The sequence below is a fragment of the Tachypleus tridentatus genome, chromosome 4 (assembly GCF_004210375.1).
Source record: "Tachypleus tridentatus isolate NWPU-2018 chromosome 4, ASM421037v1, whole genome shotgun sequence".
Classification (NCBI taxonomy): domain Eukaryota; kingdom Metazoa; phylum Arthropoda; class Merostomata; order Xiphosura; family Limulidae; genus Tachypleus; species Tachypleus tridentatus.
The window spans coordinates 88,640,525-88,663,974 of NC_134828.1; the positions used below are offsets into that span (position 1 = coordinate 88,640,525).

The following is a 23,450-nucleotide window of genomic DNA, read 5'->3' on the forward strand; positions in this document are numbered from 1 at the left end:
TTATTATTTTTATCACGTACAGATTCGTCATAAATCGGGAAGAAAAAACAACTCTTACTTGAACATTGGACTTTTTTTTTATTATTATCTTTGGGTTCTAGAACGATCGATAAGACTCTCACGTAGGCCCGGCATGGCCAAGTGTGTTAAGGCGTTCGACTCGTAATCCGAGGGTCGCGGGTTCGCGCCCGCGTCGCGCTAAACATGCTCGCCCTCCCAGCCGTGGGGGCGTTATAATGTGACGGTCAATCCCACTTTTCGTTGGTAAAAGAGTAGCCCAAGAGTTGGCGGTGGGTGGTGATGACTAGCTGCCTTCCCTCTAGTCTTACACTGCTAAATTAGGGACGGCTAGCACAGATAGCCCTCGAGTAGCTTTGTGCGAAATTCCAAAACAAACAAACAAACAAAAGACTAGCTGCCTTCCCTCTAGGCTTACACTGCTAAATTAAACACGGCTACCACAGATAGCCCTCGAGTAGCTTTGCGCGAAATTCCAAACAGACTCTCACGTCACGATTTGTCTAAATAAATCTATAGCTAGTGGTTGTTAACATTTGAAGCGTAATAAAATGTAACCCGATTTCAATGCAAATGATTCATTTATGTAAAAGTACATATAACGTTTTGTGAAAGATTCGTACGTGATAGAGAAAAATGTATATCATATTCGAATTCAATGTACAGAATTTTAAGACAATAAAACCATCGCAGGCCTGTGTTATCTAAGTTGTTAAACTTTAATTCTTGTCAGAAAAAAAATATAAAAATGAGTGATTTAGTAATTAATAGTTTGATATCCATCACCATCACTTTTTATAAAAACTTGATTAAATAATTTGTTTTGATGACATCAATTTTTATTTACGTCTCAATCAACAAAATACATTAAGGAGGTTATAACTTACGCCAGCTCTTAATGTTCAGCCATTTTTGCTACACTATCTCTCTCTTGGGGTGCATCGATGGCTAAAAACAAATCATAGAGGTTAAAGTTTCCGAAAACATTAACGATTTGACATCTTATTTTGATAAGAAACTCTTGAGTTATCACCACTGTAAACTCTCCTCATTGACTAAAGATGAGTGAACTCAGAGTCAATCTTGTAATTTATTCATTCAGTTTAAACAGAAGCCGGAAACCTGTTATGAACCAAGACTTGACACGAACGCAGTTAGTGAGTTTTCTGTGCATACTTCTTTAGTGATCTTAACAGACAAGTCCCTATACGAACAGAAATCACTATAAACGGAGATTTCTTGAATACAGGATAGCGAAGCGCGAATGATAAAAGATTTTAACGTTGTGTTGTGTTAACGTTTTATTCGATTAAACACGACTTAAGCAAATATGAAGAAAAAAATCAAATTGTGTTTATATATAGTTAGTAATAGTAACTGTGTTCAGTAGAGTTATGGGCACAGAGAAACGTCCGAACGTGTTTTTAAATTCTAGATATTTCATGATGTTAAATTTAAAATGTTTAATTTACCGCTCGTTTTGTTTTTGGAAGGAACTTGGGATATTTTTACTGCAAAGTCTCGAAGCAATCCTCCTTTGTTCCGTTCGTGCTATATGTTACTGGTAACTTGACGAGACGAAGAAATGAAACCTTCAGAATAAGACCAACTTGTGTACAGGCGAGAGGGAAGGGGGCGATGAGTTGAATGTTTAAAGATTAGTCAGATCAACTTGTGTACAGGCGAGAGGGAAGGGGGCGATGAGTTGAATGTTTAAAGATTAGTCAGATCAACTTGTGTACAGGCGAGAGGGAAGGGGGCGATGAGTTGAATGTTTAAAGATTAGTTGTCGGCTTTTTATTAGTGTTTGTTTGATTTACATATGGGCACAGTATGGGCAGGTGCTTAAGGCGCTCGATTCGTAATCAGAGGGTCATGGATTCGAATTCCCGTCACACCAAACGCACTCGTCATTTCAGCCATGGGGGCATTATACTGTGCGGTGGGTGGTGGAGACTAGTTGTCGTCCCTTAAGTCTTTTACTGCTAACTGGACAGCTAGCGCAGATAGCTCTTATGTAGCTTGGCACGAAATTCAAAACAAAGAAACTTTATTTACCAGAAAAATTATGAATATTTTACAGTAAAATAGATTTAATTCCAATATTAAAAAAAAAATAATTAAATATATATGTATACGAAACCTTGAATTCCCCATCTATAAAGGATGATATTGAGTCAGCTTCAGACTGAGTTGAGAACAAAGACATTTTCAACTTTTACTATCAAATTCATTAATTACTGTAGTAAGTATATTATGTCGTCAGTCTACAACATGGCCGTTTAATTTTCTGGGCGCAGTGAACGTATAGGTAAGTTTTTAGAATGCATTGAAGCTCAGATGAATTTTCACTTATGAGTTGTTGTTGTTTTCAATTAAGTACAAAGCTACACAATGGACTTTCTGTGCTCTGCCCACCATGGGTATCGAAACTCGGTTTTTAGCATTGTAAATCCGCAGACGTGCCGCTGAGCCACTGGGGGGCTCACTTATGAGGTCCGATAGTTTGGGAAAAAAAAACAAAATAAAATATTTCAAAATGGGAAAATAATTACACTGAATTAGGTATGTAGTAGTTTTTATCTCGTCTTATGAGTATAAAAAATGTGTATAATATCATTATTTTATGTATTTTTCTAATGCTGGGATTCATCTGGATATCTAGATATTTAATTAAACGTGTACATCGTTTTTATTTATTTATTTTCATTTTCAAGAATAAACTAAAATATTACCCATTAGTAAAACTCTCATGTATACAGTACACTAGCACAAAGACCATAATGGGTCAGCGGAAAGTTGTTAGGCGGTCAACAGAAAGTTAAAATATTTTTTTCAGTTACTTAAAAACATTAGTTTGTAGATAAAACTATATGTACCTCCGGAGAGACCCCGAAAGTGTTCTGTTTCATGAATAAATAGAATCAAAATTAAGAGTAACAACTACCTATTTCTTGCTTGTGAAGTTCATGTGTTATGCTGAGGTGTAGCCTACAAAGTACATAATTCATCTCGTAATTCATGGAGTGCGCATGTTTTATTGACGTTACGACAGTACAAATTATGACGTTAGGCATTCCTTAAATGAAGTCATTTTAGTGTCTACTGACTGACTGACACACAACACATTACTCGTTAGTGGTAAGAGTGGTTAGAAGTGACTTAAAAATGAAGTAGATTACAGTCTAGAAGTTATGTATGCATCGAAAGTGAACTCAAGGGCTTATCTCTTGTTTCGTAATTTGGGGCCGTGGATGTTGAAATATAAAACGCCCATTAGTTTGTTGTAGGTTTCGTTGACTAGCTGTATTCCCTTTGCCATTCCCCGCCCCCCGAAAAATGGCACAGCGGTAAGTCTATAGGACTTATGACGCTAAAAATTGGGTTTCGATACCCGTGATGAGAACTTTATGCTTAACAACAAATAAAGCCCACTATTAATCCCTGGTGGTTCAGGGATAAGTCTGAGAATTTATCACACTAAAAATCTCTTTCGATATCTTCAGTAGGCACAGCACGATTAACCAATTTGTGCAGCTTTGCACTTGATAGCAAAACAAGTAAATAAATACCTGGATTTGTTTTACCTCTCCATGATGGTTTATATCATTCAAAATCGGATTTTGATTCACGCTGTTTGTCACAGCACATAATCCCACTTTCTAACTTTGTGTTTAAGAACAGACAAAGAAACTATTTATCTGTTCAAAGATATGGGCGGTTATCCTTGTTTAGTTTCGCAACAAACAAATATAAAAATGAATGAAACATTAGAATAATATATGTAATTTTTTAGTTTGATTTACAACGAAAGTTTATGTATGCGCGTGTGTTTGTTTTAGAGGAAAGCCACAATGGGCTATCTGCTGTATCTACTGTCAGAAATCGAATCCCGGATTTTAGCGTTGTATATCCATAGAGATCCGTTGCCCTACCAAGAGTCCTACAAAAAAGAAGAATATTGTTACATTGTTTTGAACATCTCAGAGTAAACATCTTTCTAAACGAAATGTTACACGATGGGTTATCTGTGCTTTGCTCACTACGTGTATTAAAAAACGATTTTTAGCTTAACGTTAAGTAATTGGGTTACACGGTGAAATATATACGCATTTGGAGGCTAAGACTAATCTAGGTAGCAATAGGTTTATTATAAAATAATTCATCAACTGTATTCTTTGTACTTTCTATTTCCCTGCAGGACACTTTATTCTTGTTTTTCTTTTAAAATTACATTGCTTTGAAATATTTGCTTTTGACAACAATTCAAAACAACAACAGAAAAAAATAACACACCAAAATCATGTATCAACTCACTAGCTTGTATTCTGAAAACGTCACTTCTGTAACATCTCGAAATACTCATTGAATTTCTTTGCGTGTTCAAACCTCAACTGAGATAGGGCCCGGCATGGCCAGGCGTGTTAAGGCGTTCGACTCGTAATCCGAGGGTCGCGGGTTCAAATCCCGGTCGCACCAAACATGCTCGCTCTCCCAGCCGTGGGGGCGTTATAATGTGACAGTCAATCCCCCTATTCATTGGTGAAAGAGTAGCCCAAGAGTTGGCGGTGGGTGGCGATGACTAGCTGCCTTCCTTCTAGTCTTACACTGCTAAATTAGGAACGGCTAGCGCAGATAGCCCTGGTGTTGCTTTGCGCGAAATTTAAACAAAAAACAAAGAGATAAACACGTCCTCAAAATAATTGAAGTTTATATGTTTACAAAACTACAAAAAATAATGAAAGTTTTTCAGACGATGTTTATAAGTTGACTTATATTTTCTTCCTAAAGTGCTTTCACTCGTTGAATATTATTCTAACATGATTTGAACCCACGTATTTATGTATAGAGATCACAATGAATCCGTCTTTCAAAAGATTCCACCCCTAGTTCAAATAATGAGAACGGCATTCTTGATAAGAACTCAAATAAAACACCTGTAAGAGACGCTATACTTCTCTTACCGGCTTCTACACGACAAAAGGTAAATATACATAGTTTATCTAATGGGGTTAGGAGAGTTCATAATTAATTTGTAGTTCTTATTTCTCTGAGAAATTAATTGTCATTTCTGAACTCTTGAAACAAGCTTTTATCAAAGTCTAAGTAGCTTTTGTTCCTGTTTAAGTTGGAATTAGGGGTCTTGACATTATATATCTATTCAAATAGCTTTTGTTCCTGTTTAAGTTGGAATTAGGGGTCTTGGCATTATATATCTATTGAAATAGCTTTTGTCCTTTTTTGAGTTGGAATTAGGGGTCTTGACATTATATATCTATTTAAATAGCTTTTGTTTCTGCTTAATCAGGGTCTTGGCATTATATATCTATTCAAATAGCTTTTGTTCTTTTTTGAGTTGGAATTAGGGGTCTTGACATTATATATCTATTTAAATAGCTTTTGTTTCTGTTTAAGTTGGAATCAGGGGTCTTGGCATTATATATCTATTCAAATAGCTTTTGTTCCTGTTTAAGTTAGAAGTAGGGGTCTTGACATTATATATCTATTGAAATAGCTTTTGTTCCTGTTTAAGTTGGAATTAGGGGTCTTGACATTATATATCTATTGAAATAGCTTTTGTCCTTTTTTGAGTTGGAATTAGGGGTCTTGACATTATATATCTATTTAAATAGCTTTTGTTCCTGTTTAAGTTGGAATCAGGGGTCTTGGCATTATATATCTATTCAAATAGCTTTTGTTCCTGTTTAAGTTAGAAGTAGGGGTCTTGACATTATATATCTATTGAAATAGCTTTTGTTCCTGTTTGTTGGAAGTAGGGTCTTGACATTATATATCTATTGAAATAGCTTTTGTTCCTGTTTAAGTTGGAAGTAGGGGTCTTGACATTATATATCTATTCAAATAGCTTTTGTTCCTGTTTAAGTTGGAATCAGGGGTCTTGGCATTATATATCTATTCAAAGAGCTTTTGTTCCTGTTTAAGTTGGAAGTAGGGGTCTTGACATTATATATCTATTGAAATAGCTTTTGTTCCTGTTTAAATTGGAAGTAGGGGTCTTGACATTATATATCTATTGAAATAGCTTTTGTTCCTGTTTAAGTTGGAAGTAGGGGTCTTGACATTATATATCTATTCAAATAGCTTTTGTTCCTGTTTAAGTTGGAAGTAGGGGTCTTGACATTATATATCTATTGAAATAGCTTTTGTTCCTGTTTAAATTGGAAGTAGGGGTCTTGACATTATATATCTATTGAAATAGCTTTTGTTCCTGTTTAAGTTGGAAGTAGGGGTCTTGACATTATATATCTATTCAAATAGCTTTTGTTCCTGTTTAAGTTGGAATCAGGGGTCTTGGCATTATATATCTATTCAAATAGCTTTTGTTCCTGTTTAAGTTGGAAGTAGGGGTCTTTACATTATATATCTATTCAAATAGCTTTTGTTCCTGTTTAAGTTGGAATTAGGGGTCTTGACATTATATATCTATTCAAATAGCTTTTGTTCCTGTTTGAGTTGGAATTAGGGGTCTTGGCATTATATATCTATTCAAATAGCTTTTGTTCCTGTTTAAGTTGGAATTAGGGGTCTTGGCATTATATGTCTATTCAAATAGCTTTTGTTCCTGTTTAAGTTGGAATTAGGGGTCTTGACATTATATATCTATTCAAATAGCTTTTGTTCCTGTTTGAGTTGGAAGTAGGGGTCTTGACATTAGATGTCGATTTCAAAATATGTCAGATCTAACTCTTCCATCTCATTCACGTGCAAAAAACCCAACGATTATTTGAAGAAAATAATGTGTAGATGATTAACGTTTTTTTAGATTCACGTGTTAAAGTCAGAGAAAATCAGATCTTTGTGGGTGTTCATACCTCCCTTGTGTAGTTAAAGCAATTGTTCAACAATGAACTGAAGAAGCCAGCACAGGAGAGTTAGTAATTTGATCAGTGTGCATGTGAAGAGATAACCCTACAGCGATTTTTAGTTTGTTCAGCAATTTGTACATTATTATATTATTATTGTACAGTTTTAATTGTACATGTAGTTATAATGTACCTTAACAGACACACGCGTATACAATAACGATCTTATAAATTACTTATTTTGCATTTTAAGTCTAATCTCTAATTAAACAGTGTAATATATTTCTCCAGGTTTTAAACAAATTCAAAAACGTTTGTGTTTCTCAGCATTGTGTCTAACACATCCTCTTGTTCCCCGAAAAACAAAAAAAAAAGAGTCCATGTTTCATCAGAACTGTGGAATGAGTTTTTGTTTGCTTAGGATTAAGCAAAAACTACACTATGGGTCATCTGTGCTCTGCCCACTCCGAGTATCGAAAGCTGGTTTCTGGTAGTGTGAGTTTGTAGACATGCTGCTGAGCCACTGGGGGACCTAAGAAATGTGGATAAATAATCTTTTCACATAAGGACTGTGGAGTGGGCTACAAGTGGAGGGGTAGTCTCTTCACTTGGTTTAATGAGTGAGATTCAACTCCTCCAACTTGTAGCCTGTTTCATTAATCTGCATTAGTCACGGAGATAGCCTGGTTCGTCATATGAATTCACTTTATCAACGAAATTAGAAGCAGAAAAGTTTATTAATTAACTAACTAAGAAAGAACTGCTTCATGTGTAAGGAGAAAATATGTTTACTTAGCGCCTTTGGCTCTACAGAGAATAAAATTATGTCAGAATATTAGCATTCAATAAAGGCCGTCAATAAAGGCTACCTCGTTAAATTAACCGGAATCATATAGAAGCTCAAGATAATACACATTTACATTAATAATTGTATTTAAGAAAATAGTTTATATTCCTTTTGGTGTTAAGAAGTACACCATTCTTTCACGAAATGACGTAACTTGCTATGTTATAAAAGATCCTCTCTTGGATATATCTCCGTTTTCTAATAAGTGAGCTTAATTTCAGTAATATATGAATGCTTGGGTTAAATACCTATTAACAACCGACACATAGTAAAACTCATTCCAGATCTTGTGAATATAACTTTATCACTGATTTTGTGTGTTTAAAGTACGTTTTAAAATATTATAAATGAAAGTGTTCCCGAAGTAACGTTGTATTGGCTTGTAACTCACAGTTCAACGAAACTCTTTAAGATATATTTGTATTTCTGATTTTCATTTCCATAAAATAAAATAAAAATATTTTAATTATTCTTATAACATATAATGATGTTATGTTGTAGCCTTAATTTAAAAAATGAAAAATGTACTTTACATATTTGAAGTTACGCCTTACAGTTGGCCACCAATGTGGAGGGAGCATAACTGGGCATCCTTAACAAATAAATATATTTCAGCTTACCGTTCCTGAAATCTTCATTGTTCCTAAACAAAATTTATAATAACTGTGGTATGTATCTAACTTTTTCAGTTGAATTACAGTTACACAAACGTGTGAAATGTTTAAAGAAAGGAGGTTTGTCAATTCGACAATATTCTTAGAGGATAAATATACACCTAACTAATTTGCATGTGGATAATAAGTTATCAGATCAGGGGTGGCTTCTACTTGATCAACACAGTAGAATGTTCGCTGTATAAGTTTGAAAGCACCAATTTATTCAAAGGCATCGCTAGGCACTGGCTCACTGTGCCTGTGCACCAATTTTAGTTGAAAGTGCTCCGAATCCCTAGTTGATGTCTTTAAAAATTCAAAAGAAAAAACATGATCCTATGATCCCAAGAGCCCCGAATCTTGTAAGCACCTAGAGATACCTCTGAACTTATGAGAACTATGAAAGGACAAAACCTTCTCATAATCGCTAAAGCTCTAGCATCTGTGAAAATAGATTTACGAAATTGCAGCATATGAAAACAATGTACAATGAGAACAGATCTTAACTAACAATTGAGTTCTCGATTTACAGCTTTATGAAGTACATACGTGTTTGCGTCCATATCTAGCACATGTTATTAGAAAATTAAGCATAATAGCACTATATTAGATAATATAGTGTCACTAATACATATTATAATAACAAAAATAGACGTTAGTTTATGAATTGAAATCAAAAACGCACTTTTGCCCTACTTCCTAACAAATCTAAAAACAACAAAAACTCCTCAACAACAACTCTGTAGTGTGCTCAAATATTTTAAACATTACACATAAATAAAATATTTTAAAACAAATTGTCATAACTGGCCTTGGCCAAAATGGCGCCTCGAACAAAATAAGCGTTTGTCGTCCTATACATTTTCATTTTTTTTCCTTTTTTCTCGTTTTTTTTCTCTCTTCTTGACTTTACGTACCATGATCTCATCATTTTCGTACCATTTCATCTGTTGTACTGATAAAAAAAGGCATATATATATATATACACGCATGAAACACATGTAAACATAGGACTGAAAGAATCATAGAGAACCTAGGTGATAACAGTGACCATTATTGGGCACCTTTTAGGCACGTCCTAAACATTGTGTTCATCCATACGATAATTTTTACTAGGGGTTTTTGATGCCTTTTGGACAGTTTCGCTCCGGCCTACTGCCCGATTCGTCCAGCCCTGCGCATGATTTCTGGTAATTTCACAGAAGTATAAGCCTTTCATTTACTCGTTTTCATATATAATTTGTATACACTTTTAAAAATAATTATACATGTATAGTAAATATAACAAAACTATAAGCCTAAAACTGGAACCATAGGCACTTCAACGAATTTTACAGAATGTACTCCACTTGTTGTCCTTGTGATTCGAGAAAAGTTTAGATTAACGACAAAGTTTACTTGATTTCCTCATCTTTTGACAGTACCATAACCAGTCACGATCTAAAATTCACAAAAGCTGTAAATCACCTGTGGCTCCAGACTTTTCGTACACTGTTTATATGGACAAGATATTTGATATATAAATCAACACCAACAGGTTCAGTTTGGGTTGCTTCTTTTAATTTTTTTCGCAAAACTACATGAAAGCTATCTGCGCTAACCATCTCTAAGTGGGAAGTGATAGACTAAAGGATAGGAAACTAGTCAACACCACTCATCGTCAGCTTTAGGGGTGCTTTTTTATCAACAAACAGCGGGATTAATAGTCAGATAATAACGCCCTTACGGCTGAAAGTGCGAGCATGTACGGTGATTAAGATCTGAATCCGCAACCCACAGGTTGCGAACCAAGCGTCCAACAATCCGATTTTTTCTGTTGTGGAAGCACGAAGTTACACAATAGATTATCTGTGCTTTGCCAACCACAGGTATTGAAACTCAGGTTTTAGAGGTATACGTTTATAAGACTTACCGTTGAATTAGTAATGGTACTCTACCAGTTCGAAATATCATATGTTATTGTCTTTGTTCTGGATTTTGTTCGATTGGTTCGTATATATATATATATATATGTATACATGGTTCGTATATATATATATATATGTGTATACACACTCTTTCCGTTATATTCTAAGGAGATGGGCTTAAAAACTAGAACAAAAATTATTTTATAAATATGTTAAATATTAAATAAAAGTCTTTACAGGATGGCTAAAAAAATCTTGTATTTGTATCATCAGGCTATTTACAAAAACATAAGTTTTATAAATTGTAATAATATTTAGTACGTTTAGACGTGTGTGTAAACAGCTACCATAATACACTGCATCAGATTCGGATAGATATGTGTGTATCTCATTCTAAATGTTTAAGAGTAGGTAGGGACGATCTGGTATTAAAGGACCAGCTTGGGCAATATCATATGCTGCATACTAACTAACGAATTCCAACTTAGCATCAGTTCCTAAGAATGCATCAAATGCAACTGCTCGGTATTCTGATGGGTGTGTTTTTCTTATAGCAAAACCACATTGAGCTACCTGCTGAGTCCACTGAGTGGAATCGTACTCCTTGTTTTAGCATTGTAAATCCGTAGACTTACCGCTGTACCAGCGGGAGACTACTCCGATGGGCCAGTTCCCTCTGAAAGTCCGAAAATAGGACCTAGTATTAGCTTTAATCAGTGGCGGCGCCAGGATATTTTCGTTGAAGGGGGGGGGGGGCTGAGGTAAACTGTGGAGGGGCTTCTAATCATAAGTATAACATTAAATGGATTGTAAGTCACAATTTTAAGTGTATTTCACAATCGTCAGTACAATTTTGGATGACTGATACACAATGCAAAATGATCTCACAGAGGACACATAACCGACTAAATGTTTCCTAGTTTTGACCTGTACACAATACACTTATACATGCTTGTTTGTTTGTTTGTTTTGGAATTTCGCACAAAGCAACTCGAGGGCTATCTGTGCTAGCCGTCCTTAATTTAGCAGTGTAAGACTAGAGGGAAGGCAGCTAGTCATCACCACCCACCGCCAACTCTTGGGCTACTCTTTTACCAACGAATAGTGGGATTGACCGTCACATTATAACGCCCCCACGGCTGGGAGGGCGAGCATGTTTTGGCACGACTCGGGCGCGAACCCGCGACCCTCAGATTACGAAGCGCACGCCTTAACGCGCTAGGCCATGCCAGGGCACTTATACATGCATGCTATGTTTTACTTTTCAATAAAAGATAAATGAAATTAATAGGTAAATACCTGTGAAACCTTTGGTTTATCAAGTAAAATCCCTGATGATCTGTTGTAACTTGAAATGAACATGGTTGTCTAATCTTCGTCAAAGCTCAAGATAGAATGACATTACACAGGGAGCGACAATACAGCGCATGAGTTTCAGTGCATTCAGTACGTTGCTATGGGACGCATGACACATACTTCCGTCTTAATGAAGACGTTGAGTTTTACAGATCTATGTCTCTTTGATGTTAATTGTTAAGTAACAATGACGATTGTGTTTTCCATATTTTATGAATATATGTACGTAGCAATATTGGGGGCTGAGGGGGGCTTGCCTCATTTGGGAGGGCTCAAGCCCCCCCCCTGGCGCCGCCACTGGCTTTAATGATACAACTCAAGACATGTTGTTGATATAAGTAGATTTTTAAGGTGGAAAACATTCTGTTAAATACGTAGTCCTAAGCACAAATATGTACATAACTAAATTTTAATTTTATCAAAAATACTGAGAGGAGAAAGATGAACTTTACGGAGTCTACTTCATACCATCATCCATAAAATCGATTTCTTTAACACTTCAGCAAAAAAATGGGTTCTTATAATTCGGTACTTGCCAGCACTTACACCACAACAAGCACCCATCAAAAATAGAAATAGATGCATTCCTTGACAAAATAGAAAAAAATGAATATAACACAGTTCCTTTTTAGGTTGATAATTAAATAAACTATTCAAATAAATGAAACATTTCCTCGCTGAAATTCTATGTTATCTTTTAATTTTCCCAACAGGTGGCTGAAGGTCGCATCAAAGGTGGCACCTGTTTTAATAACTCGCATCACGATATGGTAAATGTGTTGTCTGTCAGTCAGTCAGTAGACACTAAAATTACGTCACATGAGGAACACCTAACATTACAATTTGTACTTTGGTGACATTGATAAAACAAACCATGAATCACGAGAAGAAATATGCACTGTCTAGGTTACAGCACAGCATGACAGATCTTCGAAAGAATATTTGTTACTCTTAATTTCGGCTTTATTTACTCTTGAAACAGAGCATTTTCGGGGACTCTGTGGAAGTACATCTAGTTTAGGTTACATTATGTTATTACACTTTCATACTGTAAGCAGTTGAGTTTGATTAACTTCTGCATAAACTTTGTTCTTCTTGTATGTTTCAACAAATTTAATAGGCATTTTTTTTTCTATTTTATTATCACGTAAACCATGCACTTTCCACAGTTCAGTTTATTACGTGTTGGTAGTTTTCATGTTTAATTTTCTTAGGTCATTCAACTGTATTCGCTATAGTCAAACAAAATAACTCATTAGCAAGTACTGTTAACCATTTTTATTGTTGTTTAGCGTTGTTTAATCTTGCTTTGTTTAGTTCTTTTATTTTATGTGAAGGTAAATCACTCGTGCACTTTTCTTTTTTAATTTACCAACAACACCGGTACAATCTTTTAAAACTGACGAAGAGCAGTTGCTTGAAACGCTGCTTAAATAAATTACAAATTATTTTTCAAGCTTAAAATTGTGTCATTACAGCCCTTACTTGTGAATATGTTAGCATTTTTATGTGTTTTAAGAGTGGATATTTATCTTTGAGAATTTATCCGAGTATAAAACAAAAGTGATAAGACACAAAATAGCAGTATAAGTTTTGCTATCTTAGTCACAAACAAATTAGCGAATAAATCTTTTTCCTTTTTTAAAATTTCCTTATCAACTTTAATTTTGTTTTTGAATGTTTGACGATATTTACATCATAAGTAATTCTAAGAACTTTAGAAATAATCTGATTGGTTGGTAATTACTTTAAATGTTTTTTTTTATTATCATCATTAAGTTGCATGGATGTTTGTATCCACCACGAATATCGAAACCCGGTATTTAGCGTTATAAATGAATCTTCAGACCTGTCGCTGAGCCACTAGAAAAGGGATTTGTTTGTTTTTGAATTTCGCGCAAAGCTACACGAGGGCTATTTGCGCTAACCTTTCCTAATTTAGCAGTGTAAGACTAGAGGGAAGACAGCTAGTCATCAACACCCACCGCCAACTCTTGGGCTACTCTTTTACCAACGAAAAGTGGGATTGACTGTCACATTATAACGCTCCCACGGCTGAAAGGGAGAGCATGTTTGCATGTTTGGTGTGACGGGGATTCGAACCCTCAACCCTAAGATTACTAGTCGAGTGCCTTAACCACCTGGCCATGCCGGGGCCCTGGAAAAGGGAAATGGGGTAATTGAAATGTGTTAAAAGGTTAAAAATCAGAAAGCATTTATTTAGCTATACATTAAAAATAAAGTATTCTGAATTCCCATAAAAATTACTGTGAAAAATGAAAAATCTGTCGAATATTTCTGTTATAAAAGCAATTAAAAAATATTTGAGAACTCACAGTGCCGTAGAAGCTTTTGGAACTGAATTGTTATCTGGTACACTTCACCAGAAATACCAACTCATACCTCTTGTGTATATGGACAAAGGTTATACTCGTTTAACCAAGCTTTGAAACACTTATAGATATATTATCAGTATTAACAATTCTTTCCTTCCGTTAACCTCTGTACAGATGGTTTTATCTTATAAATCAAAAGCTATAGTACTCTAGACAGTGTACTGGAAAAAAGAATATATATATATATATTGGAGAATGGTTTGATTTTATATTAATCCGAATCAAAATACGCTAAATTATTAATTTTCAATAATTTACTTCTGTCCGTCTCCCTTTGTATAAACTACTGATGCTTGTTTAACACAATAGTTGTTACAAAAATATTAACCTAGTTATTGCAATGGTTCATTAAAACTAAAATTATATTTATATTAATTACCATCACAAGATTGCAGACCATAGATTTCGGAGTGTTTGTTTCTGTTTTATTTTAGAGCAAAGGCACACTAGGCTATTTGACATGTTCGACACTGGAAATCGAAATCCGGATCTCAACATTGTAAGTCCGTTGACTTACCTTTGTTTGACAGAGGAATATTTTAGAAATAATCCTACAGTTACATAAAAGTCAGTATTGGTAAGAACTGTCCATCCTTACACTTTTATTCCTAGTCAGAGAAAAGCTTAATATTTTATTAAATTCCTATTACAATATTAAGACAAGAACAAAATCCAACATTCATATTCAATCAAATCATTGTTTCAACTAATGATCAAATTCTACATCATTCAGGAAGTTTTCTGGTCTAATTGAAATGTTCATTGTATGATTACGTTATGTAAAGCTAGCAAATTTGTTACATTCATAAAAAAAGGGTCGCGGGTTCGCGCCCGCGTCGCGCTAAACATGCTCGCCCTCCCAGCCGTGGGGGCGTATAATGTGACGGTCAATCCCACTATTCGTTGGTAAAAGAGTAGCCCAAGAGTTGGCGGTGGGTGGTGATGACTAGCTGCCTTCCCTCTAGTCTTACACTGCTAAATTAGGGACGGCTAGCACAGATAGCCCTCGAGTAGCTTTGTGCGAAATTCCAAAACAAACAAACAAACAAACAAACAATACATTCATAAATATTAAATCGAAAGACATGATAACTATCGTTACATTACTGATCTTATAATTTATCAGTATCATTAATGTATTTATTATATAAACCCGCTGTGTTATTTTGTACCTTTATAATAACTTAATTTTAATTGTTCTCATACACTATGACCTTTGACCGACTGTTTTATAGCAGTCAATGCATGATCAGTAAGTCAAAATCTAATCGTTGTCACGTGCTATTCAATACACCAGCATCTGAAGTAAAGATAATGTTATTAGTATGATTGAACAACAATCCAATATATAAGACAGGAAAAAAATACAATTCACCTAATAATAACTAGTATTTCATTACTTTCAATAGTATTTCAGAACATTCTAACTTATTTTGTGGTTTTAAATAAATTTTTAATACACCTATAAGAAGTCTGTATTATATATGTATTTCAAATGTGTTCTTAGACATTATGAATTAGTTATTAACCTTCAGTAATGGTCTTACTCAGTGATGTCGAGAAACCCACTTGTTGAGATTTGAATGTTGTTTTCTTTCGCTATGTATTATTCCCACATTATTTTCTTTTACCTGAATTATAAATTAATAAAAAGTTAACACGTAGGAACGAAACATTTTGAGGTGTTTGAATAATTTTTATTTCTGAAATTTCAATAATGGATGAGTCTTCAGAAAATATAGTAAACTGGTTAAAATATTTTAGAGGTTTCCGTCTAGAATTGCTTTGGCAAAATTTTAAGAATATTTCAGAACAATGTTTATAGTATATAAAATTAGATTACTGCCGCTAAGCGAAAACAAACAAAAGAAAATATTTATAACGAAAGCACATAAAGGCACAATTAACAGAAGAATTACAATATTACAATACGGAGAAGTAACATCGGGATAGATTGTGCTGAATTAAACCGAGCAACTTTCAGACCTGCCATCTTTTGATAACTTATTTCACTATATTAAGAACAAAAACTATTTTCGTTTTACTTTAGTCATCGAATAATTTTGAAAATCTGGAGAACTACTTTTATGTTACAAATAAATTAGGCCTGACTTAAATATCAATTATTACTCATTTTTTCTAATCCAACACAACTTTAAACTCAAACTGAATTTGTGAATAAAAGTTTCTTTTTCCTAAAACTTTTTTTTATTTTTGAATAACTACAGTGGAACGTAACGTTTTCTCACATTTATTAAATATATAGCGATATCTTACTACGATAATTCATGAATTTCATGTTTTACCATTAAGGTGTCAGCCATCTATGAATTTTGGTATTAAATAGTTCTGAAGCATTTCCACTATATAAAGAATTAAAATAAAAAATGTTGTTATAGAAATGCACCGTTGCTGAGATACAACGTTTCAGATGTTTCAACTTAATTGTTTTTATATAAGTGTAAAAAATTATTTGCTATCTTAGAACGTTCTTGTCGTTTTTAACTTATAAACGTAAGACATAATATACGTAATGTTTCGATGCTCGTAAAAATCCCAAACAAGGTTGGCTTTACAGTTTCAAATTAAACCTTGTTCAATATTCTGAAAATAAAAGTATAATTCTGTCGAGAAAAATAAAGTTCATATCTTTACTGAACTATAAAATGTCTTTGTTTTCTTGACTAATTACTAAAATACTGGTTACAGGTTCTGTGTACACAGTGGAACCCTTCTAAGCGGCCACTCCTTGAAAGCGGTCATTCAATCACAGTCCATTTTTTTGTTAACATAGTCCCTAATTAGGTACAGTGGAACCCCTCTAATCAGGCCAGTTTGTCTCAGTCCCGAAGGTGGCTGTTTTAGAGGGTTCCACTGCATTTTATCTTAAATGAATAAAATTAAGACCACTGAGTAAAATTTAAAATTATCCCACTAGATGACGCGGCAAACAATTTAGGTTATTTATTTCAAAATGCATGAAAGTATTCCTTGTAAGAAGTTTTGTTTGTCTTAACGATTTTAAATAGCTTTATAAGTGAAGTTAAATACTCAAATACTTCATAAATTTAAGACTGCGTTAGTAAAAACAAAACAGGTAATTTACAGTTAATAAAAGCAGTGGCTATTCTGTAAGTAAAACTTTAAAAAGAACATTTTAATGTTTTTTTTGTTGTTTTTTCAGACACTTGCACAAAGCTATCTACGCTAGTCGTTTTTTATTTCGAAGTGATAACACTAGAGTGAAGGCGGCTTGCTGGCCCGGCATGGCCTAGCGCGTAAGGCGTGCGACTCGTAATCCGAGGGTCGCGGGTTCGCGCCCGCGTCGCGCTAAACATGCTCGCCCTCCCAGCCGTGGGGGTGTATAATGTGACGGTCAATCCCACTATTCGTTGGTAAAAGAGTAGCCCAAGAGTTGGCGGTGGGTGGTGATGACTAGCTGCCTTCCCTCTAGTCTTACACTGCTAAATTAGGGACGGCTAGCACAGATAGCCCTCGAGTAGCTTTGTGCGAAATTCCCAAACAAACAAACAAACAAAACAGAAGGCGGCTTGCCAACAACACTCACTGCCAACTCTTGGGAAGCTCTAATTTAACAGTTAGAGGATTTATCAGAACACTAACTACCCTTAGATGTGGCTTTCTGTCAAAACAAACAAACAAAAAAACGCGGTCGTTTATCATAAGGCCAAAGCAAGACACACTGTATGTTATTAACAGGAATGATAGTTTAGCAATGTTCCACCTTCTGTATCTTGGACTATGGTGATCCAAACTAAAATATATTTTAAATAAATATGCTATATTGGGCTCTTATTTCGCACTTCAGTTTTTAAGGTCATACATTGAGAAATCTCTAACTTTGATCTATTTTTTTCGTATTTTTCTTTTCGTTTTTTAATTCACATCGAATATAAACAGAAACTTTATTTGTTAGAGAAATATACTTAACTTTTATGGATTTCTTTCAAATTTGGTTCAGTGATGAAACATTGGCACTTAGAGAAGTAATGACTGTAGTTATGTTTTCTACGAAACCTAATATTCCTGTGTTATACAATACAAATCTTGTGTTATTAGTTGTACTTTTCCAGAATATGACCACTGTTGCATTGTTATATTTGTTATTTTTTTGTCTTGTTTGTTAATTACTTATTTATTTTCTAAAGTATTTATTGCATTCCAGAATTATTTTCCCTAATACCTTGTTATTAAAATTTATATCTTACTTTTTAGTGTTCCAAAAAATATACATGTAACAGTGTTTTTCTTACCATGTTATTTTGTAACAGTTTTTTCTTACCATGTTATTTCGTAACAGTGTTTTTTCTTATCATGTTATTTTATGTACCAAGAAACTCCAGTTCATTGTAGGGTAATAAAACGTACAGCATTTTATTAGTAAGATTAATACTTCCATGTACAGAACATGAAATAAAGTTAGTAAAGAAATATAGTTTTTCACATTATTTAGTACTGTAACAACTTACCCTAACTAATCCCTCAACTAAATTAGCAAAAACTATAGTTATAACGATAAATTACCTTCTTCAGATTTCTTCGAAGTAAACATACTTTAACAGAACTTGTTTTAAAGGCAAATCACAGTTATTTTTTTCACACGCCCTTCAGGAGAGACTGTAGTTCACAGCAACACTGTACACAATATACAAAACTATTTGGAACGATAGCAGTTTCATAACCATAGAAATTACTTATTGATTATTCAGTGTTTATTTGTTGTTAAACACAAAGCTGCTACACAATGGGTTACTCGTCCTTTGTTCACACCGCAAATATCAAAACATGATTCTTTAGAGTTGTAAGTTCTCGGATTTACCGCTTAACCGCCGGGGGACAATTATATAATGCTAATACGTATAAAATTCATTGACATTACAAATATTTTATTAACTGAAAATACTCCTAGTGCTTCTACAAATGAAACAATTAAGAGAAATCAAAGAAAGCTAGAATTGTCAATAATGGCAGATGTTTTGAATGATCTAATACAAGCATGTTATGTATATTTACACATAAGAAAGATAATACAATGTGGACGCAAAAGTTTTATATTTAAATCCAACCAAACAGTCGTAATATATAAAGTAACCTCATGAGTGTGGATAACAAAATAACAAAGGTTTGTTATACACAGCTCTGGGAAATTTAATAGTTTTAGAAAAATGATAGAAAGTGGGCGGTGATACAGCACTGGTTCTAAGGAACAAAATAGTTACAATATGAAAATCCTAACATCAATTATCATTTTCTTCATAATATGTATATCATACAATTTTTATAATTCTATATGGAGTTAACACAATTTTAATAAAAAATGATAAGAAAGTAAAGCCAATGGGAGCGTGATTTTCTGAGGTTAACGCTAGAATCATTTTGAGTCAAAATAACTTACTCTAAATTCATATGGAATGCAACATGGGGTGATGACAAGAAACTGTTAATGCAGATTCCATGGCGTTACTCTAAAAGAAGCTATTAACGCTGTTTTAGAGAGGGAAAACTGCTATTATATGAAGTTAACATAACTTTAATAAAAACATTATAAGAAAGTAAAGCCAATGCTTTATCAAATTATTGTTGCAAGGTGAACGCAAGATTTATTTTGAGTCGAAATCGAGAATAACAACATAAGTATAATTTAGAAAAATGACAAAAAATTTTTTAATTCTTACACCTTTGAAAAGTAAAAGAAAATACTATACCAAATTCAGTAAGTTCAGTCGCAAAATGAATCAACATGTAATAAACAACAACGCATTATTGTGGTTTCAATAAGTATCTGAGAGTCAATTTTTTAGTTTATAAAATTTGATGTTACAGCCAGCACAAACTATGTAAATTTCTGAGATTCAAATTAATTATTTATTTATTTAAAGAATAAAATAAGTAAATGAAAACAAAAACAAAAGATCTCTGCATCAATATAAAATACAGCATCAATTTCTTCATGGTTTACACACGATTGTATTAGCAAATTACTTCTCAGTATCTATAATTTACCTACTTTTCCAACACATGGTGCAAGAACAACACCGTAGATTATTTATTTGAATGGCCTCAAGTATTTAACACATGAGAAATTAAACAAAATAAACAAAGAAGTGAAGCATTTTAATTAATACTTAAAACATAAAATAACTTAATATCGTTGTCACAATCTTGTAATACTCGTTAAACACACCTTCTTCCATGTGAAATTTTGAAATCAAGCACGAACCTATAAGAAAGTTCAATAACCTTCAAGTCTTAACCTCGGCTTCTTGAATCCTCTGTTCCCATTGGGCGATCAACGCACTTCGTCGTCTTTGATTAGCTGTAGTTGGAGCCTAAAACCAACCAAACAAGAGTGTTTCAGTTATAGATATAAACAAGTTTTCTACGTTTGTCGAAAACACATTGTACTACTAAGGAATGGCTTACATGAATTAATGTAATTCGCCTTTTTATTGCCAGTATTAACTGCATCAATGTTTTACATCGAAGCAAAAATTGTGAAAATGTAGTCTAGTTATTATTATGGAGTTAAAAGCACAATATTTTATATTGTAACAGTACAATGCCATACATTGTAACAATAAGCCATATAGTAATCAATATAATACTACTTATTGTGTGACGGATTTAATATTACGTATTTACTATTTATGTTTGTTTTAGTTTAATATACAGTTAAAAATATACGTGTGTTGGGAAAGTCCCGCCTATTCTCGAAATTTGCAGAAGATTCTCGAGCGTATGAATCAACAATGTACTATGAATGTAAAATACCAGTAATTGTCACTGTTGTTATCATTTGTAAACTCTCGAGAACTTCGTCTAAAATTTATAAATCGACGCGTCAAGAGACAGTTAAAAAGAATATTGCTGATCAGCTACAGTCAGTAAACTATAAGCCTCAAAACTGCAGTTGTGATTACAATTCTGATTAACGCTTATTAATCAGAAAACTACAGATATTTGACCAGGAACGTTTAAAGATTTCGAATATTATAAACCGTTCAACTTCAGAGAATTAATATCGGGCGTTAGTACTTCTACAAGAGCATTAAATATCTATCTTCCTCCATGAAAAGTAAGTTTGTAAACCGCATCAATATTATTGATATAAAACAAACTCTGACTAAACCTTTTTTTGCAAATGGTATTAAGTATCATACGCAGTATAACATATATATATGTATTAATATAGCATGAATTTGTTTAAAGTAAAATATTTTTAGGCACATGATTGAAATGTTCTGAGGGCTGTCTAAAGTTTGTAAGAATCATGATTGCACTCCCAATGCCGTTTCCAATTGGCTTGAGAAAAATGCATAGTATTTGGTATACAATGTCTCAGTGAAAAAGTCTATAATCTTGATACATTGAAATTGATATATTACCAAGTTTTTGTAGTTTGTTGTGTAAAATATGTTGTTTTGTTTCACATTATTACATTATCAAATAAGTCTTTCTGTTTTGTTTCACATTATTACACTATTAAATAAGTGTTCTTAAATTCTATGTTAAAATTAATTTAACCACTTGTATGGAATTATAACATTTCCTGTAAAACATCTAAAAAACATAGGGTTAAGAGACAGCTGCTTGTTTACTGAGTTTACATTGACCTCAATTTTTATACAAGTTCAACAAGGGTAAATAAAGTTAGGCTTAATTACAACACGTAAGGCTTTTCCTTTCTAAAGTTTGTTTTTAAGACGTCTTCATTTGGTGTTATAGTCCCTAAACCTCATTTACAATAACTGTTAGAGAATTTAAGAGAGTTTAAAGTGAAGTATATTTTAATGGTGATTTTTGTTCCGACTAACAAAACCGTCATTATCTGATATTCACCAAGTCTGGTGTATTTCACTACCACGACTACGTTATCTATCATTATTTCACATTCACCAATGTTTGATGTATTTCACTATTACTATTGTGTTATCTATCTGTCATTATATGATATTAACAAGTCTGGTGTATTTCACTACCATTACTGTATTATTTTTCATTATCTCACATTCACCAATGCTTGATGTGTTTCACTACCACTACTGTGTTATAATAACAAGTCACCACCTCCTTACCGCGCTGGAATTAAAATATCTTGTTAATAGCTAATACATCAGGTCTGATAAGTAATATTATGCAGCAACTGAAGAGCAATGAATTAAAATACAGCAGCTGAACTTATGTTTGTGTGGTAACCTTTAACCCATTTGAAATGAAAATGTATCACTTGGTCTACTATTAAAAAATATGTGAAAAGCAGGACTATGTTTTTTCTGATTTTGCAAAGGTAAGGTCAGATTTTAGCCTCTCCTTTCTCTCACACATTGTATTTTGATACAGTAACTATATAATAAAATAGACCAAAACTCAATTAGCTTTCCTGATTGCTTATACCAAAATAACCTTCACATTGTTAAACGGCAATTGGCTTCCAATATTTTCGTAAAATATTCTTACAAGTGAAAGAACTGTGTTGAAAGTAAATAGTGGATGATTTTTTCAAGAGATAGGATTTTTTTATTGGGTTTTTGTAAAGTTTACTGTGATATTTTCTGAGTTTTAGGGTGTTTCACTGGATTCACCAGAAAATGAAATGATTCAATGAATGAAAATTTTTCAGGTGAATAAAAAAGTTACGTTTGTTGTTTGAACGAAAAAGTGATAGCATTTGGTAAAAAATAAATATATTGGTCCATTGAACCAGAGGACAGCTCTTTACTTTCAGTTGTTGCTATCTGTGTATTTCAGTGGCTATAACAACCAAAGTGTGCAAATCAAACGCTTCAGTGTAATACCAAAATGCTTATTCAAGAAAGGTTCTGTAACGCGACGCACTCTTATAAATTGTTGAGAAAAAAATTTGCGACGTACCTTTATTTCTTCGTGGTTTTCCATGGTACCGTTTTCGGACAGGTCAGGATTACTACTGGACCGTTCTTTAAGGATTTGGGAATTGTCTTGACCAAATGATTCAGTTTGGCCATCATTGTCATCAATCAGTGTGTGGAGGTTAGGCTGTGAAGAAGCAAGATGACGAGCCCGCTGAATCCTGTACAGTTGAAGTACAACAGTAATTAATAACAATATAATCCTGTACAGTTGAAGTACAACAGTAATTAATAACAATATAATCTTGTACAGTTGAAGTACAACAGTAATTAATAACAATATAATCTTGTACAGTTGAAGTACAACAGTAATTAATAACAATATAATCCTGTACAGTTGAAGTACAACAGTAATTAATAACAATATAATCCTGTACAGTTGAAGTACAACAGTAATTAATAACAATATAATCCTGTACAGTTGAAGTACAACAGTAATTAATAACAATATAATCCTGTACAGTTGAAGTACAACAGTAATTAATAACAATATAATCCTGTACAGTTGAAGTACAACAGTAATTAATAACAATATAATCC

At 33.5% G+C, this 23,450-nt stretch overlaps 1 protein-coding gene and 1 long non-coding RNA gene across 5 annotated transcripts in view; one reads left to right on the forward strand and one right to left on the reverse strand.

Moving 5' to 3' along the window:
- The first annotated feature begins 6,898 nt into the window (after window positions 1–6,898).
- On the forward strand, window positions 6,899–18,045 carry LOC143249653 (uncharacterized). The gene is made up of 4 exons (XR_013027886.1): window positions 6,899–8,357; window positions 12,319–14,578; window positions 17,186–17,249; window positions 17,548–18,045. It is a non-coding gene; the product is annotated as an uncharacterized LOC143249653 (long non-coding RNA).
- A 313-nt stretch (window positions 18,046–18,358) lies between these two features.
- Window positions 18,359–23,450, reverse strand: part of LOC143249654 (uncharacterized) — an 84,997-nt gene continuing 79,905 nt past the window's right edge. For 2 of the 4 annotated variants that reach the window (XM_076499907.1, XM_076499906.1), the window contains exons 4-5: window positions 22,894–23,071; window positions 18,359–20,351 (exon numbers count right to left, since the gene is read on the reverse strand). In XM_076499907.1, coding sequence (XP_076356022.1) covers window positions 20,265–20,351; window positions 22,894–23,071 — 265 coding nt within the window. In that variant the 3' untranslated portion in view covers window positions 18,359–20,264. The remainder of the gene's footprint in view (window positions 20,352–22,893; window positions 23,072–23,450) is intronic. The other 2 variants (XM_076499909.1, XM_076499908.1) reach the window with 1 other exon arrangement.